The 18,271-nt window shown below is 49.4% G+C and overlaps 1 protein-coding gene across 1 annotated transcript in view; it reads right to left on the reverse strand.

Moving 5' to 3' along the window:
* The window catches only part of LOC144610854 (ras GTPase-activating-like protein IQGAP1), a 66,443-nt gene that overhangs the window by 42,292 nt on the left and 5,880 nt on the right, over positions 1 to 18,271 (reverse strand). The window contains 1 exon segment of the mRNA XM_078429825.1: positions 15,032 to 15,131. Within this exon segment, the coding sequence (XP_078285951.1) occupies positions 15,032 to 15,131 (100 nt within the window).

Raw genomic sequence — 18,271 nt, forward strand, 5'->3', positions numbered from 1 at the left:
TGCATCGGAAATTAGTTCCCCAGAGCTCCTGGGTTCAGTTCAATTTAGTTTATTGTCACGTGTACAGTGAAAAGCTTTTGTTGCGTGCTAACCAGTCAGCGGTAAAAGGACAATGCATGATTACAATCGAGCCATTTACAGTGTGCAGATACATGACAAGGGAATAACGTTTAGTGCAAGGTGAAGCCAGGATAGTCCGATCAAAGATAGTCCAAGGGTCACCAATGAGGTAGATAGTAGTTCAGGACTATAGACACAAATGCTGGAGTAACTCAGCGGGACAGGCAGCATCTCTGGATAGAAGGAATGGGAGACGTTTTGGGTCAAGACCCAAGTCTGAAGAAGGGTCTCGACCCCAAATGTCACCCATACCTTCTCTCCAGAGATGCTGCCTGTCCCACTGAGTTACTCCAGCATTTTGTGTCTAACTTTGGTTTAAAACAGCATCTGCAGTTCCTTCCTACACAGTCAGTAGTTCAGCACTGCTCTCTGGTTGTGGTAGGATGGTTCAGTTGCCTGATAACAGCTGGGAAGAAACTGTCCCTGACTCTGAATCTGGACCTGAATCTCGTGACGTGGGAATGTAGACAGGTTTTTAATGTTCAGGATCTGGGCTTCATTGGCAAGGTCCAGTCTTTGTTGCCCATCTGAGCTGCCCCAGGGGGAGGGGTGGGGCTGAGCTGTGGGGCAGTTGAGGACGTGGTTCCAGCATTTAGACCGATGAGGGACATGATTTGTTTCCAAGGCGCAAAGGGCAACAATTTAATTTAAGAAATTCGTTGCTACAGAAGGCTGTCAGTGGATATTTTTAAGGCAGAGATAGATAGATTCTTGATTAGTACGGGTGTCAGGGGTTATTGGGAGAAGGCAGGAGAATGGGGTTAGGAGGGAGAGATAGATCAGCCATGATTGAATAGTGGAGTAGACTTGATGGGCCGAATGGCCAGATTCTACGTTTATTCCTTATGACCTTTTGAGAGTTGTGAGGGAGACTGCAAGAGGGAGAAATAGTGTGTGAGAGAGAGACGGTGAGAGAAGAGAGCAAGAGAGGGAGGGAGAGAGAGAGGGAGAGAGAGAGAGGGAGAGATAGACAGATGAGATTAGTTCATTGTTACATGCACCAGTGTGCATTGTTCTCCCTTGACATCAAGCAGCTGATGGAGTCGGTACAATAGATACAACTATAGAGATGGTGCAATAGATATTGGGGAGGTGTTTAGCTTCTGCTGGGGTTGGTTGTGGGAGGTGAGACGTGAGGGTTGGGTTAGCGCGGAGCTGGAGATGGGAGGAAGGTGGGCTGTTGTGGGACCAGCCACAGACGGCTTCCACCGGGACCTCTGGCCCCGAGTGACTACACTTCCACAGCGGCACTAATGAAGCTCATCGGAGGAGCTACGCTTCCAGCTAGCGACGCGCTGCATCGGAAATTAGTTCCCCAGAGCTCCTGGGTTCAGTACAATTTAGTTTATTGTCACGTGTACAGTGAAAAGCTTTTGTTGCGTGCTAACCAGTCAGCGGTAAAAGGACAATGCATGATTACAATCGAGCCATTTACAGTGTGCAGATACATGACAAGGGAATAACGTTTAGTGCAAGGTGAAGCCAGGATAGTCCGATCAAAGATAGTCCAAGGGTCACCAATGAGGTAGATAGTAGTTCAGGACTATAGACACAAATGCTGGAGTAACTCAGCGGGACAGGCAGCATCTCTGGATAGAAGGAATGGGAGACGTTTTGGGTCAAGACCCAAGTCTGAAGAAGGGTCTCGACCCGAAACGTCACCCATACCTTCTCTCCAGAGATGCTGCCTGTCCCGCTGAGTTACTCCAGCATTTTGGGTCTATCTTTGGTTTAAAACAGCATCCTACACAGTCAGTAGTTCAGCACTGCTCTCTGGTTGTGGTAGGATGGTTCAGTTGCCTGATAACAGCTGTGAAGAAACTGTCCCTGACTCTGAATCTGGACCTGAATCTCGTGACGTAGGAATGTAGACAGGTTTTTAATGTTCAGGATCTGGGCTTCATTGGCAAGGTCCAGTCTTTGTTGCCCATCTGAGCTGCCCCGGGGGGGGGGGGCTGAGCTGTGGGGCAGTTGAGGACGTGGTTCCAGCATTTAGACCGATGAGGGACATGATTTGTTTCCAAGGCGCAACGGGTAACAATTTAATTTAAGAAAAAAAAATGATGGAAATCTGAAATGGAAGAAGTAGAAAGTACAGGAAACACACAACAGATCCGGCAGCATCTGTGGAGGGTCCCGACCAGAAATGTCACCTATCCACACACTCCGGATATGCTGCCTGACCTGCTGAGTTACTCCAACACTGTGTGTCCTTTTACACATTAGCCAGCATCTGCAGCTCCTTGTTTCTACATTGATCTGTATGTTGGGCGGCACGGTGGCCCAGCGGTAGAGTTGCTGCCTTACAGCGCTTGCATCCCTGAAGACTCGGGTTCCATCCCGACTACGGGTGCTGTCTGTGCGGAGTGTGTACGTTCTCCCCGTGACCACGTGGGTTTTCTCCGGGATCTCCGGTTTCCTCCCACACTCCCAAGACGTACAGATTTTGTAGGTTAAGTGGCTTGGTATAATTGTCCCTAGTGTGTGTCGGGCAGTGTTAGTCCGCGGGGATCGCTAGTCTGTGCGGACCCGGTGGGCCGAAGGGCCTGTTTCCCTGCTGTATCTCTAAACTAAACTAAACTAGACTGCGGGCAGATCTTTCCAATAATCTCTTGATTTTACTTTTATATTTTGTGTGAATTAAGTTATTTCATAATTATAAAATGAAACCCCAGCACGCCCTGTGTGGGACAGTGGAGAAAGGGCAGGATCGGGAAACAAAGGGTGCCCTGGGAGTTTGGTACAATGCTGTTGGAACCCGAGCTGAATGGGAGTGTCTCTCCTCAACTAATCAGTCACTAAAAGCTGCAGTAACTCAGCGGGTCAGGCAGCATACAAGGAATAAGTAACCTTTCACAAGTTCACTCGTTATAGAAGGAGAATTAGGCCATTCGGGCCCATCGAGTCCACTCTGTCACACAATCATGGCTGATCTCTGCCTCCTAATCCCACTTTCCTGCCTTCTCCCCATAACCCGTTTTAATCAAGAATTTGTCGATCTCTGCATTAAAAAATATCCACTGACTTGGCCTCCACAGCCCCCTGTGGCAATGAGTTCCACAGATTAACTACCCTCTGACTAAAGAAGTTCCTCCGCACATCCTTTCTGAAAGAGCGCCCTTTAATTCCGAGGCTGTGACCTCTGGTCCTAGACTCTCCCACCAGTGGAAACATCCTCTCCACATCCACTCTATCTATGCCTTCCATTATGCTGTAAGTTTCAATGAGATCCCTTTAAAACTCCAGTGAGTAGAGGCCCAGTTTCGTGTCGAGAACCTTCTTCAGACCCAACCCTTAAGACCCCTCTCGACCCGAAATGTCACCTATTCCTTTTCCCCAGAAGATGCTGTCTGACCCGCAGAGTTACTCCAGCTTTTCGTGTCTGTCTTTGGTTTAAACCAGCATCTGCAATTCCTCCTCACATTACCAAAGGCTGCATTGTTTCACACAGAGGGAGCGGGAGGGAGAGGCACAGGCAGAGAGTAGAGTGTAGAGTGTTTAGTGGGAGTGCTGGCTCTATCCGGGGAGTGGAGAGGGGGGGTATGATATCCCTGCGTGTATCAGCCACAATCCCGGGAGAACCAGTCTGACAACTCTCCCGACACTACTCCCCTGCTATACGTCACCCTGATGGACCTGAGGGACTCAATGCTTTGCCTAAACAATCCAGCCACAGCTGGCAGATAGACACAAAATGCTGGAGTAACTCAGCGGGACAGGCAGCATCTCCGGAGAGAAGGAATGGGTGACGTTTCTGGTCGAGACCCTTCCTCAGACCCGAAACGTCACCCATTCCTTCTCTACAGAGATGCTGCCTGTCCCGCTGAGTTACTACAAGAATTTTGTGTCTATCTTCGGTTTAATCCAGCATCTGCAGTTCCTTCCTAAGACAGCTGGTAGATGCAACACAACAGCTTGGAGAGGCGTTCCAGTTACAGGAATCCCTCATGCACGCCAGATAAGCCTTTTGTTAGTTTAGGTTCGAGATGCAGCGCGGAAACAGGCCCTTCGGCCCACCGTGTCCGCAACGACCAACGATCCCTGCACGCTAATACTATCCTACACACACTAGGGATAATTACGAATTATACTAAAGCCAATTAGCCTACAAACCTGCACGTCTTTGGAGGAAACAGGAGCACCCAAGGAAATCCTACACGATCACGGGGAGAAAATACAAACTCCGTACAGACAGCACACGTTGTCGGGATTGAACCCGGATCCCTGGCGCTGTGAGGCAGCAGCTTTACCACCGCGCCACCGTGCCGCCCTACAGACTCAGAAGATGGTTGAACAGCAGGTACCACAGAGGGGGAACAGTGAGAAAGAGTCTCACAGAACTCGCATCAGAGAAAGTAGGCACATTTTGAGGAGATTTTGCCGTGGAATAGTTAAATGGAGACACAAGAAACTTTAGTGGAGGGGCTCAGTGAGTCTGAAGAAAGTTCCCGACCCCATATGGACATCAGAGGAAAGCAGAATAGGGTTGATAGAGCAAAATAGATCGGGGTGGCACAGCGGTAGAGTTGCCGCCTTACAGCGCCAGAGACCCGGGTTCGATCCTGACCACGGGTACTTGTCTGTACGGAGTTTGTACGTTCTTCCCGTGACCGTGTGGGTTTACACCAAGATTGGTTTCCTCCCACGCTCCAAAGACTTGCAGGTTTGTAGGTTAATTGGCTTTGGTATAAACTGTAAAGTGTCCCTAGTGTGTGTAGGATAGTGTTAGTGTGCGGGGATGGCTGGTGGGTTGCTGACGGTGGGCACAAGGGCCTGTTTCTGCCCTGTATCTTTAAACTAAATGATTCAGCCAACTTCCACGTCATTCAGGAAGCCTCTCCCTGCTCAACACCGCATGACTGGGTTGAATTTAAAAAATACCAAGCCTGCTGGTGGGGAGGGGAGGGGAGGGTTGCTGTGGGAGTGAGAGAGACAGGATGCAAGGCCCAAACCCGCCAGCGTTTGCCGAGTTCTCTGTTGACACACAAACTCCCACAAGGCTGTATCGCAGGGCGTGGCCCCGTGAGCTCAATCTCTCTCTCTCTCTCTCTCTCTCTCTCACACACACAAACCACCCCAGCTGTCAGGACTGGGTCACAGTAGCAGTAGCAGCATTTGCACTGCTCTCTCATCTTGCACCATCTCAGCGTGTCACAAGGCAACTCGCTGCTCCTTCCTGTGTGCAAACATGGCCGCTAGTTTGCAGGTAGCAAACCTTCTCTCATTCAGAAGATAGACACAAAAAGCTGGAGTAACTCAACGGCAGCAGCTCCGGAGAGTAACAGGCAGCATCTCGGGAGAGAAGGAATGGGTGACGTTTCGGGTCGAGACCCTTCTTTAGACTCTTTGGGTCGAGACCCTTCTTCAGACCTGACCCGAAATGTCAACCATTCCTTCTCTCTAGAGATGCTGCCTGTCCCGCTGAGTTACTCCAGCTTTTTGTGTCTATCTTCAGTTTAAACCTGCATCTGCAGTTCCTTCCTACATTCTCTCATTCAGAGTCGTAAGCTGTGATATAGACACCAACATCACCAGATCTGTGCCGACCACCCATTAATACTAGTCCCATTAAACCTGGCGGCACGGTGGCGCAGCGGTAGAGTTGCTGCCTTACAGCTAATGCAGCGCCGGAGACTCAGGTTCGATCCTGACTACGGGCGCCGTCTGTACGGAGTTTGTACGTTCTCCCCGTGACCTGTGTGGGTTTTCTCTGAGATCTTCGGTTTCCTCCCACACTCCAAAGATGTACAGGTACATAGGTTAATTGGCTGGGTAAATGTAAAAATTGTCCCTAGTGGGTGTAGGATAGTGTTAATGTGCGGGGATCGCTGGGCGGCGCGGACCCGGTGGGCCGAAGGGCCTGTTTCTGTGCTGTATCTCTAAATCTAAATCAACATCCGTGACCGCGTGGGTTTTCCCCAGGTGCTCCAATTTCCTCCCACACTCCAAAGACGTACAGGTTTGTCGGCTAATTGGCTTTGGTAAGAACTGTAAATTGTCCCTAGTGTGTGTAGGATAGTGCCTGTTTCAGTGCTGTATCTCTAAACTACACTGAAAAACTGAAGTAAACTGGTAAAGCAAAATAAACTAAAGACTTCTGGGCCAGATGACCCAGCCCTGAGGGCTGGTTGTAAATGTACAGGGTGAAACACTGTTGGAAGTGTGACAGAGACTGTATTATCAAAGATGCCCAGTAACACTTAGCCTCATCAGTTGTTTAGGTGCTTGTGAAAGAGGTGTAGGAAAATAACTGCAGATGCTGGTACAAATCGAAGGTATCACAAAATGCTGGAGTAACTCAGTGGGTCAGGCAGCATCTCTGGAGAGAAGGAATGGGTGACGTTTCGGGTTGAGACCCTTCTTCAGACTCAAGGGTTTCGACCCGAAACGACACCCATTCCTTCTCTCCTGAGATGCTGCCTGACCCGCTGAGTTACTCCAGCATTTTGTGATACCTTCGAGGTGCTTGTGAAAGATCTTTTAGTTTAGAGATACAACGCAGAAACAGGCCATTCAGCCCACCGGGTCCGTGCCGACCAGCGATCCCCACATATTAACACTATCCTGCACATATGAGCGGCAGTTTTTACATTTACCAAGCCAAATGTACCTAAAAACCTGCACGTCTGGAGTGTGGGGGGAAACCAAAGATGTCGGAGAAAACCCACGCAGGTCACGGGGAGAACGTACAAACTCCGTACAGACAGCATCCGTAGTCGGGATCGAACCCGGGTCTCTGGCGCTGTGACAACTCCTGCACATCGGCGTGACCAAGCACAGGCTCGGCGATTGTTTCGCTGATCACCTCCGCTCGGTCCGCCTTAACCTACCTGATCTCCCGGTGGCTCAGCACTTCAACTCCCCCTCCCAATCCCAATCTGACCTTTCTGTCCTGGGCCTCCTCCATTGTCAGAGTGAGGCCCAGCGCAAATTGGAGGAACAGCACCTCATATTTTGCTTGGGAAGCTTACACCCCAGCTGTATGAACATTGACTTCTCTAACTTCAAGTAATCCTTGCTTTCCCTCTCTCTCCATCCCCTCTCCCTTCCCAGTTCTCCCACCAGTCTTACTGTCTCCGAATACATTCTATCTCTGTCCTGCCCCCTCCCCTGACATCTGTCTGAAGAAGGGTCTCGACCCGAAACGTCACCCAATCCTTCTCTCCAGAGATGCTGCCTGTCCTGCCGAGTTACTCCACATTTTGTGTCTGCCTTCGATTTAAACCAGCGTCTGCAGCTCTCCTATATATTTCACGCTGTATACGTACTATAAAAACTATTTACGCCGGGGCTGTGAGAGATGCAACTTCATTTATGTTTCCATCTAGAGGCCTAATAGGTGGAGATATGGGGTCGTCAGTCAGAACCTGTTCCCAAGGATGGGAATATCAAATATCAGAGGGCATGGCGTTAAGGTGAGAGGGACAAAGATATGTGGGGCAAAAATATAAGAAAATAACTGCAGATGCTGGTACAAATCGATTTATTCACAAAAAGCTGGAGTAACTCAGCAGGTCAGGCAGCATCTCGGGAGAGAAGGAATGGGTGACGTTTCGGGTCGAGACCCTTCTTCAGACTGATGTCGGGGGTGGGACAAAGGAAGGATATAGGTGGAGACAGGAAGATAGAGGGAGAACTGGGAAGGAGGAGGGGAAGGGAGGGACAGAGGAGCTATCTGAAGTTGGAGAAGTCGACGTTCATACCACCGGGCTGCAAACTGCCCAGGCGAAATATGAGGTGCTGCTCCTCCAATTTGCGGCGGGCCTCACTATGGCACTGGAGGAGGCCCATGACAGAGAGGTCAGACTGGGAATGGGAGGGGGAGTTAAAGTCCTGGGCAAGTTGCTTTACAGGGTGGCGGGCGTCTGGAGACAGATACGAGAGTGGCATTTAAGACTTTTGGATAGGTGCACGGATATGCAGGGAATGGAGAGATAGTGATCATGTGCAGACAAATAATGAATGGTCTTGGCATCATGTTGCTTAGGCAGCATGAATACAACCCAGTAGTTTGAATATTGACATCTCTAACGCCAGAGCAACCTTCTCTCTCTGTCTCTCTCCCACCCTAGTTCTCCGACTAGTTTGACTGTCCTCCTGATTTAACTTTACTGGTCGTATGCCTCGTGGTCACCTTCCCCTCACCTAATAATGATTTATTCTACATTTCCCTTGACCGTCGTCCCCTTTGATCTTTCGTTTTCACCCCTTCCCCATCCATATCTGTCACCCTCTCCCCTGACTCTCAGTCTGAAGAAGGGTCTCGACCCGAAACGTCACCCTTTCCTTCTCTCCAGGATGCTGCCTGACCCGCTGAGTTACTCCAGCACTTTGTGTCTGTCTTCGGTGTAAACCAGCGTCTGCAGTTCCTTCCTGCATGTTGGATCAACTGTGGTGGCTGGTGAGAGCTGGTGAGATGAATGTCATGGATCCCACCTGCCACGTTGCTGGTGGTGGCAGGTTGCTCTGCACAACCCTGCCGCTAGGCTTCCTCCCCATGCAACAAGCACACTGCAGGAAGTGCCTTGCTGCTGAGGAAGTGCCGCGAGGCTTCCTCCCCATGCAACAACCACACTGCAGGAAGTGCCTCGCTGCTGAGGAAGTGCCGCGAGGCTTCCTCCCCATGCAACAAGCACACTGCAGGAAGTGCCTTGCTGCTGAGGAAGTGCCGCGAGGCTTCCTGCTTTGGCGGAAGCCTCCCTTTGTAATCAGCTGTGCCCTGGTGGGCCGCAACGGAAGCCCGCCTGATATCTCACACCAGCACACTCTCATAGAAACATAGAAAATAGGTGCAGGAGTAGGCCTTTCGGCCCTTCGAGCCTGCACCGCCATTCAATATGATCATGGCTGATCATCCAGCTCAGTATCCCGTACCTGCCTTCTCTCCATACCCCCTGATCCCGTTAGCCACAAGGGCCACATCTAACTCCCTCTTAAATATAGCCAATGAACTGGCCTCAACTACATTCTGTGGCAGAGAATTCCACAGATTCACCACTCTCTGTGAAGAAAAACGTTCTTATCTCGGTCCTAAAAGACTTCCCCCTTATCCTTAAACTGTGACCCCTTGTTCTGGACTTCCCCAACATCGGGAACAATCTTCCTGCATCTAGCCTGTCCAACCCCTTAAGAATTTTGTACGTTTCTATAAGATCCCCCCTCAATCTTCTAAAATCTCCTGTCACTTCTCCACTCTCCACTCACCTCTCAACCTCATGATTAAAGGGCACTCTTTTCAGAAGGAGGTGAGGAGGAGGAGGAACTTCTTTAGTCAGTAGTTAATCTGTGAAACTCATTCCCACAGAGGGCTGTGGAGGCCACGTCAGTGGGTATTTTTAAGGCAGAGATAGACAAATTCTTGAGAACGGGTGTCAAGGGTTATGGGAAAATGGGATTAAGAGGCAGAGGTCAGCCATGTTTGAACAGCGGAGTGGACTCGATGGGCCGAATGGCCTAATTCTACTCCTATAACTTGTGAACCTGCCACCCAATTCCAGAACCCTCCCTTAGTCTCAACCAGGAACTTCCGGCAATTCAGGAAAACCCCAACCAAGTCCAACACTTGGAAATACATGGACTCGAGGAACTGCAGCTGCTGGAATCTTGAACAACACAAAGTGCTGGAGGAACCCAGAAGGTCAGGCAGCACCTGTGGAGGGAATGGACTCGGAACAATTTCCTTTGGTTCGGGACTGAAGAAAGGCCCTGACCTGAAATGTCACCCATCCATTACCTCCACAGATGCTGACTGACCTGCTGAGTTCTTCCAGCACTGATTTTGTCTAAGACCTGAAACTTTGTCCATGCCAACCCTGGTATATCCCCATGTGATATTGCGCTTGTTTACCCTTTAGAGATACAGCGAGGAAACAGGCTCTTCGGCCCACTGAGTTCGTGCTGACCAGTGATCACTCCGTACACGAGAACTATCCTAGTGACAATTTCCAATTTTGCCAAAGCAAATTAGCATACAAACCTGTACGTCTTTGGAGTGTGGGAGGAAACCGCATCCGGTGAAAACCCACGCGGTCACAGGGAGAACGCACACACCCCTTACAGACAGCACCCGTAGTCAGGATCGAACCTGGGTCTCTGGCGCTGTGAGGCAGCAACTCCATCGCTGCGCCACCGTCCCGCCCAGATTCCAGATGCTGGAATCTTGAACAGAAGTGCTGGAGGACCCCAGTGCGTCAGGCAGCACCCACAGAGGTAATGGACCGTCGTTTGGTTCGGGTCTGAAGAAGGGTCCTGACCTGAAACGTCACCCATCCATTAACTCCGCAGATGTATAAGAAGGAACTGCAGATGCTGGCTTACACCGAAGTTAGACACAAAATGCTGGAGTAACTCAGTGGGACTGGCAGGAATAGGCGACATTTCAGGCCGAGACCCTTCTTCAGACAGTCTGACCCGAAACATCACGGTGGCACGGCGGTAGAGTTGCTGCCTTACAGCGAATGCAGCGCCGGAGACTCAGGTTCGATCCTGACTACGGACGCCGTCTGTACGGAGTTTGTACGTTCTCCCCGAGACCTGCGTGGGTTTTCTCCGAGATCTTCGGTTTCCTCCCACACTCCAAAGACGTACAGGTTTGTAGGTTAATTGGCTTGGCAAATGTAAAAATTGTCCCTAGTGGGTGTAGGAGTGTTAATGTGCGGGGATCGCTGGGTGGCGCGGACCCGGTGGGCCGAAGGGCCTGTTTCCGCGCTGTATCTCTAAATCTAATAAAAATCTAAAAATGACCCATTCCTTCTCTCCAGAGATGCTGCCTGTCAAGTCAAGTTTATTTGTCACATACACATACAAGATGTGCAGTGAAATGAAAGTGGCAATGCCTGCGGATTGTGCTAAACTACAAAACAGAATAGAACATTTTTTTTTAACTCAAAAAATAAATTAATACAGTAAATTAAATTAGTCCCTGGTGATATGAGAGTTAACAGTCCTGATGGCCTGTGGGAAGAAACTCCGTCTCATCCTCTCTGTTTTCACAGCGTGACAGCGGAGGCGTTTGCCTGACCGTAGCAGCTGGAACAGTCCGTTGTTGGGGTGGTAGGGGTCCCCCATAATGTTGCTGGTTCTGGATCTGCACCTCCTGATGTATAGGTCCTGCAGGGGGGTGAGTGTAGTTCCCATAGTGCGTTCAGCCGAACGTACTACTCTCCGCAGAGCCTTCCTGTCCTGGGCTGAGCTAGTCCCAAACCAGCTTGTGATGTTTCCGGACAAGATGCTTTCTACAGCCCCAGAGTAGAAGCACTGAAAGATCCTCAGAGAGACTCTGAATTTCCACAACTGTGTGAGGTGGTAAAGGTGCTGCCTTGCCTTACCCACCAGTGCAGCAATGTGTGTTGTCCATGTCAGATCCTCTGTCCTGCTGAGTTACTGCAGCATTTAGACACAAAAAGCTGGAGTAACTCAGCGGGACGGGCAGCATCCCTGGAGAGAAGGAATGGGTGACGTTTCGGGTCAAGACCCTTCTTCAGGTTTAAACCAGCATCTACAGTTCCTTCCTACACATTTCTACACATGACTCCACCTCCAACGATGTTGGCTGACTTGCTGGGTTCCTCCAGCACTTTGTTTTGTCTAAGACTTGAAGCTTTCTCCCTGTCAACCCTGGCATATCCCCACATGGTGCAGTGCAAAGATACTAGAGGAGCAAGATGAACCACTCCGTTGAAATCGCCTATACTGAAGTGTAGTACGCAAAGGAGCGTAATGTCCGCCATTTTAGTAAGCAAAACCTGCCGCTCGCTCTGCCTCTCGCAGTGTAATCAGTGTTTTGGGGGAACAGTATGTGTGACGATATCATTAAAATGCAGAAAATATCTCATCTATCAATTCACAGATTTTTGTTATTTTTCTTGTTAAATGTTTCTGCACGTTTCTGCCGACTAAAATGGCACGTTAACATACTATGGTTTTTAGGGTCGAGTGGTCTATCTTGCTCCTCTAGTTTCTTTTGTGCAGTGCTTGTTCACTCCTGTGAAGCTTACTGCGATAAAGATTCATTTTGAATGACAATAAAGGTAATTCAGATGCTATAGAAACACAGGTTGTTATTGAGCACAGCAAAGCTTGATTCCAGGAGGAAGAAGGTTCAGGTGGTGACAGGAGGAGGTCGGAAAGAGGTCCAGAGCAGAATGCCTCCAATGTGCTTGAAATAAAGGGCGTGGAGGTGGGAAAGTCACAGGCGGAAACAAGGCTGACTCATGAGTTCCACGGCTCCTCCATCACTGAGGCCTGGCACCGTCTCCAGCTCAAACCACAGCCCAGCTGCTATATTTAGAACGGCTCTGCCTGTCAGACTCTGACTGAGACACAGGGCAGGCTCCATCAGTCTAGCCTGCACTGGGGGAGAGAGAGGGAGGAGAGGGAGGAGGGGGGGGAGAGAAGAGGGAGGAAAAAAAAGAGGGAGAGGGAGAAGGGGGAAGAAAACAGAGGGGTGGAGGGGGAGAAAAGAGGAGAGAAAAGAGGAGAGAAGTCATTGATTTGAGACACTGGTCCATATCAGACACTAACAGAGACACAATTCGCTGAGTTTGTCAGACATAACCCACGTGGCAATGAGTTGATGACCAATTCCCTGAAAATTGATCTCATTCAAAGTTTGGCTCCATGTCTCATTCACCTACCCCTGCGTTACTGGCTGATGTTCCCTGTCCCCATTACAACACACTTCCTGTACCTCCTCCCATGCCCGTGAGTTACCTTCCCCCACTGGCATGGACTCTCCATCCACTGCTTACGCTGCCTCTCTTGGAGAGAGGGAGTCATTCTAACTCATCCACGTCGACAAAGATGCCCCATCTTAGCCAGTCCCATTTGCCTGGGTCAGGCAGCATCTGTGGAAGGGATGGACAGGTGTCGTCTCGGCTCAGGACCTTTCTTGCCACTGTGTAGGAAGGAACTGCAGATGCTGATTTAAACTGTACACACAAAATGCTGGAGTAACTCAGCAGGACAGGCAGCATCTCTGGAGAGAAGGAATGGGTGACGTTTCGGGCCAAGAAGTCTGAAGAAGGGCCTCGACCTGAAACGTCACCAATTCCTTTTCTCCAGAGATGACCCGCTGAGTTACTCCAGCACTTTGTGTCTATCTTTAGTGTGTTGTCTTCCTGTGTCTGCTGAGTAGTGACCTCCTCTGTCTGTGTAAACAGTTCTCTGCGCACTGCCCAACTTCCTACCAGCACTCTGTCCTTAATGTGTGCCTTCCAACACAACACACACTAACTGGAGTCCCTTCAGGAAACCCTTCACTTCCTTTCAAAGCAGTAAACGTTCCTGGAAAGCCCATCAAACTCCCACTGGTAGGATGAATCGACCATCCCGACTCTTTCCAAGGAAGCATCTTCACGTTGTCGGTTGGCACGGCGGTAGAGCTACTGCCTACAGGTGCCATAGACCCGGATTCGATCCTGACTATGGGTGCTGTCTGTACGGAGTTTGTACGTTCTCCCCGTGACCTGCGTTGGTTTTCTCCGAGATCTCCGGTTTCCTTCCACACTCCAAAGACGTTCAGGTTTGTAGGTTAATTGGCTCGGTATAAATGTAAATTGTTGCTAGTGTGTGTTAACAGCCCACTGGCTGTTAAATGCTCCCGGACTGTGCCGCGAGGGATGGGAGAGGTGCTACAGGAATGCAAGGCCACCTTACTGCGCCGTTTCTCGGCTGTGGGCGGCCAAGCTCTGCTTCAATGACAACAGCTTCCTCTTGCAGTCAGTCCCACGTCACAGCGACGTGCGGCAGTCACGCACGGCAACCCGCTCACTGGTTCACCCCCGGGGTCCGGAGACCCTCGACAAGAGGCGTTGAATCAGTCCCCACCCCTTCCCCTCCCCCATCTCAGCACCCTTCTTCAGTCAGTGGTTAGCTAATCTGTGGAACTCATTGCCACAGAGGGCTGTGGAGACCAAGTCAGTGGATATTGTTAAGGCAGAGATAGACAAATTCTTGATTAGAACGGGTGTCAAGGTTTATGGGGAGAAGGCAGAAGAATGGGGTTAGGAGGGAGGGATCAGCCATGATTGAAGGGCGGCATGGACTCTATGGGCCGAATGGTCTAATTCTACTCCTTTAACTTGTGACCCTGCCTCGACCAGCAGTTCTAACACAATCTCCCGAGTTTCACTGCTCCACTGCTCAACACAAGCAGATTCCACCTGCCCTGCCCTGATTCTAAATCTGTCACTGACATCCGCCTTCATTTCCGGTGCTCAGCACTGCAGGTTGCATCTGGCTGTGGCCACAGACGGAGGGAGGCCACGGCAATGGGGATTCTAAAGGCACAGGTTTACAGGCTCGTGGTTAGTACAGGTGTCAGGGGTTTTGGGGAGAAGGCTGGAGAATGGGGATGGGAGGGAGAGATAGATCAGCCATGATTGAATGGCGGAGTGGACTTGATGGGCCGAATGGGTTAATTCTTCTCCTATTACTTATGACCTTATGGGTTGGACGACACTGCAACCAGATACAATCTACAAAACCCACAGCCCAACAACAGTCTGACACCCGACTGTAACTGGGTACAGACACAAAACCCACTGTGGAACATCAGTCTGACATCCCACTGTAATCAGGTACAATCGACAAAACTCACAGTCCAACAGCAGTCTGACTTTACACTGCGACCAGGTACAGGCACAAAACCCACCGCTGAACAACAGCCTGACATCTGACTGTAGCCAAGTACAATCTACTAAAACCCACAGTGGAACAACAGCCTGATATCTGACTGTAACCAGGTAGAGACACAAAACCAGCAGCCGAACAACAGTCTGACATCTGACTGGAACTGGGTACACACACCAATCCCACAGCCTGACATCCCACTGTAACTAGGTACAATCTGACGTCTGACTGTATGTAGCCTTCACAGTCGCGCCGGCCGGGGGCTGAGAGAGGGCCTCACCGCTTGGCTTCCTCCAGGTGACATAGGTATTCGTAGGCAATGTTTTGCCTCCTCCGTTCGTCCATCTCCTCAGCCGTGAGACGTTCATTATCCAAAACAGCTGGAAAACAAACGGGGAGAAAATAAACACTGGAAAAATATTGACTCGCCGTTTGTCCGTATTGTACAATCCGAGCTGCAAAGCAGACACAGGCTCTTCGGCCCATCATGTCAATGCTAAACCACTGCCCTTAGGTTTAGATAGAAACATAGAATATAGGTGCAGGAGTATGCCATTCGGCCCTTCGAGCCAGCACCGCCATTCAATATGATCATGGTCGATTATCCAGAATCAGAACCCCGTTTCTGCTTTCTTCCCATGTCCCTTGATTCCGTTAGCCCTAAGAGCTATGCCTAACTCTCTCTTGAAAACATCCAGTGAATTGGCCTCCACTGCCTTCTGTGGCAGAGAATTCCACAGAGTCACAACTCTCTGGGTGAATAAGTTTTATTCACAAAATGCTGGAGTAACTCAGCAGGTCAGGCAGCATCTTGGGAGAGAAGGAATGGGTGACGTTTCGGGTCGAGACCCTTCTTCAGACTGAATAAGTCTTTCCTCATCTCAGTCCTAAATGGCCTACCCCTTATTCTTAAACCGTGACCCCTGGTTCTGGAACACCACCTACATCGGGAACATTTTTCCTGCATCTAGCATGTCCAATCCCGTAAGAATTTTATATGTTTCTGTAAGATCCCCTCTCATCCTTCTAAATTCCAGCGAATATAAGCCCAACTAAATAAGTTTATTTTATTATTGTCGAATGTCGTTTTTGTTTGCATGCTGTCCAAGTAAATCAGGTAATTAATTCTATGCATGAGTACAATCTGGCAGAACACAAGTGCATGAGGTAGAATGGACAGAAATATATAATGCACAGATTATAGTTTCTTAGCATTGTAGTGTAACAAGTGAGAGTCAGAGTGAAAGTTAAGAGTCAGGAAGACACACAGCACAGAAACAGGCCCTTCAGTCCAACTCAATCATACCGACCAATAGTGAATAGTGAAAGGCTTGGATAGAGTGGATGAGGAGAGAATGTTTCCCCTATTGGGAGAGTCTAGGACTAGAGGTCACAGCCTCAGAATTAAAGGACGCTCTTTTAGAAAGGAGACGAGGAGAAATGCCTTTAGTCAGAGGGTGGTGAATCTGTGGAATTCTTTGCCACAGACGGCTGTGGAGGCCAAGTCAGTGGATATTTTTACGGTAGAGACAGATAGATTCTTGATTAGTACGGGTGTCAGAATGGCGGAGTGGACATGATGGGCTGAATGGCCTAATTCTACTCCTATCACTTATGACCAGGTTTTAGAGTTTGTCCCATTTGCCTGCGTTTGGCCCTTCTTGGGGAGTCATTGTGGATTCAGTCAGAGCTAATTTCCTTAACCCGAATGGCAGTAACAGGAGACATAGGAACAGAATTAGGCCATTTGGCCCATTTAGTCTGTTCTATCATTCAACCATGGCTGATCTATTATTCCCTCTCAATCCCATTCACCTCCTTCGTCCCATGTACCTTACTAATCAAGAATTTGTCAATTTCCGCTTTAAAAATACCCAATGACTTGGCCTCCACAGCCATCTGTGACAATGAATTCCACAGATTCTCAACCCTCTGGCTAAAGAAACTCCTTCTCATCTCCTCTCTAAAGGTACGCCCTTTTATTCAGAGGCTATGGCCTCTGCCAGGGGGCCTTCCTTCTGCGAGATATCTCACTGTTGCAGGTATCCTACGAAGCCCAACTTGTGTAGGAAGGAACTGCAGACGCTGGTTTACACCGAAGACAGACACAAAATGCTGGAGTAACTCAGTGTCTCTGGAGAGAAGGAACGGGTGACGTTGCGGGTCGAGACCATTCTTCAGACTGAGAGTTAGGGGAGGGACTGTCAGGGATAGTATCTGTATCTTTATCCTGTATCTGTGCACTGCGGACAGCTTGATTATCATCATGTATAGCCTTTCTGCTGACTGGATGTGTAGGACGGAACTACAGATGCTGGTTTATTCCGAAAATGGACACAAATTACTGGAGTAACAGCGCGATCTCTGGAGCAAGGGAACGGGTGATGTTTCGGGTCGAGACCCTTCTTCAAACATGTGTCTGGGGAGAAGGCATCTCATTGACCACTCACCAGGTGATACAGACCCCACCCCTGAGTGAGGCTCAGTCTACTCTTGGGAAGGTCACAGCCAAAGATATTAGAGGAACAAGATGGACCACTCCGTTAAAATTGCCTATAGTGAAGTGTACTACGCAAAGGATCGTAATGTCCGCCATTTTGGTAGGCAAAACCCGCTGTTCGCTCTGCCTCTCGCAGTGTAATCAGTGTTGTGAGGGAAGTATGTGTGATGATACCATTAAAATGCAGAATACATCTCATCTATCAATTCACAGATTTTTGTTATTTTTCTTTATAAATGTTTCTGCAAGTTTCTGCCTACTAAAATGGCGCCGTGACATACTACGGTTTGTGGGGTCGAGGGGACTATCTTGCTCCTCTAGTATCTTTGGTTCTAGCTAAGACGTGAGCAGAGCCACATCTGATCCCTGCGCCTCAGGCAAGGGAGGGGACATTGTTCCACCTCATGCAACCAGCTCCACGATCACCTTTTAATCATCACAGGCTCCACATGATAACAGCTGTTGGAGGAGATGGGAATGTGTTAGGGATCTGTACCTTCCCCACACCACAGAAGGTTAGGGAATGGTTGTAGGAAGGAACTGCAGATGCTGGTTTATACTGAAGATAGACACAAAACACTGGAGTAACTCAGCAGGAGAGTTACTCCAGCATCTCTGGAGAGAAGGAATGGGTGACGTTTCAGGTCGGGACCCTTTTACAATCTGAAGAAGGGTTTCGACCCGAAATGTCACCCATTCCTTCTATCCAGAGATGCTGCCTGTCCCGCTGAGTTACTCCAGCATTTTGTTTCTCTCTGAGGTTAGCGAACGGGTTAGGCTCCGAACACTATTAACCATTTCATTGCCCACATGTAAACGATTAGAGTAGTGATGTAACATTACCATTTTCTAGTTCATACTGAAAAAGCTGGTGGTTCCAGCAATGTGCTCAGATGCAGTACTCATTTCACAATCCTCGACACAGAATTTTCCCCACCAATTAAAACAGTACAGAGTCGACAAGCACGGGAACAGGCCCTTCGGCCCAATTCGTCCATGCTGACCAAAATGCCCCATCTA

Source organism: Rhinoraja longicauda, chromosome 38 (genome assembly GCF_053455715.1).
Source record: "Rhinoraja longicauda isolate Sanriku21f chromosome 38, sRhiLon1.1, whole genome shotgun sequence".
In the NCBI taxonomy this organism is placed as follows: domain Eukaryota; kingdom Metazoa; phylum Chordata; class Chondrichthyes; order Rajiformes; family Arhynchobatidae; genus Rhinoraja; species Rhinoraja longicauda.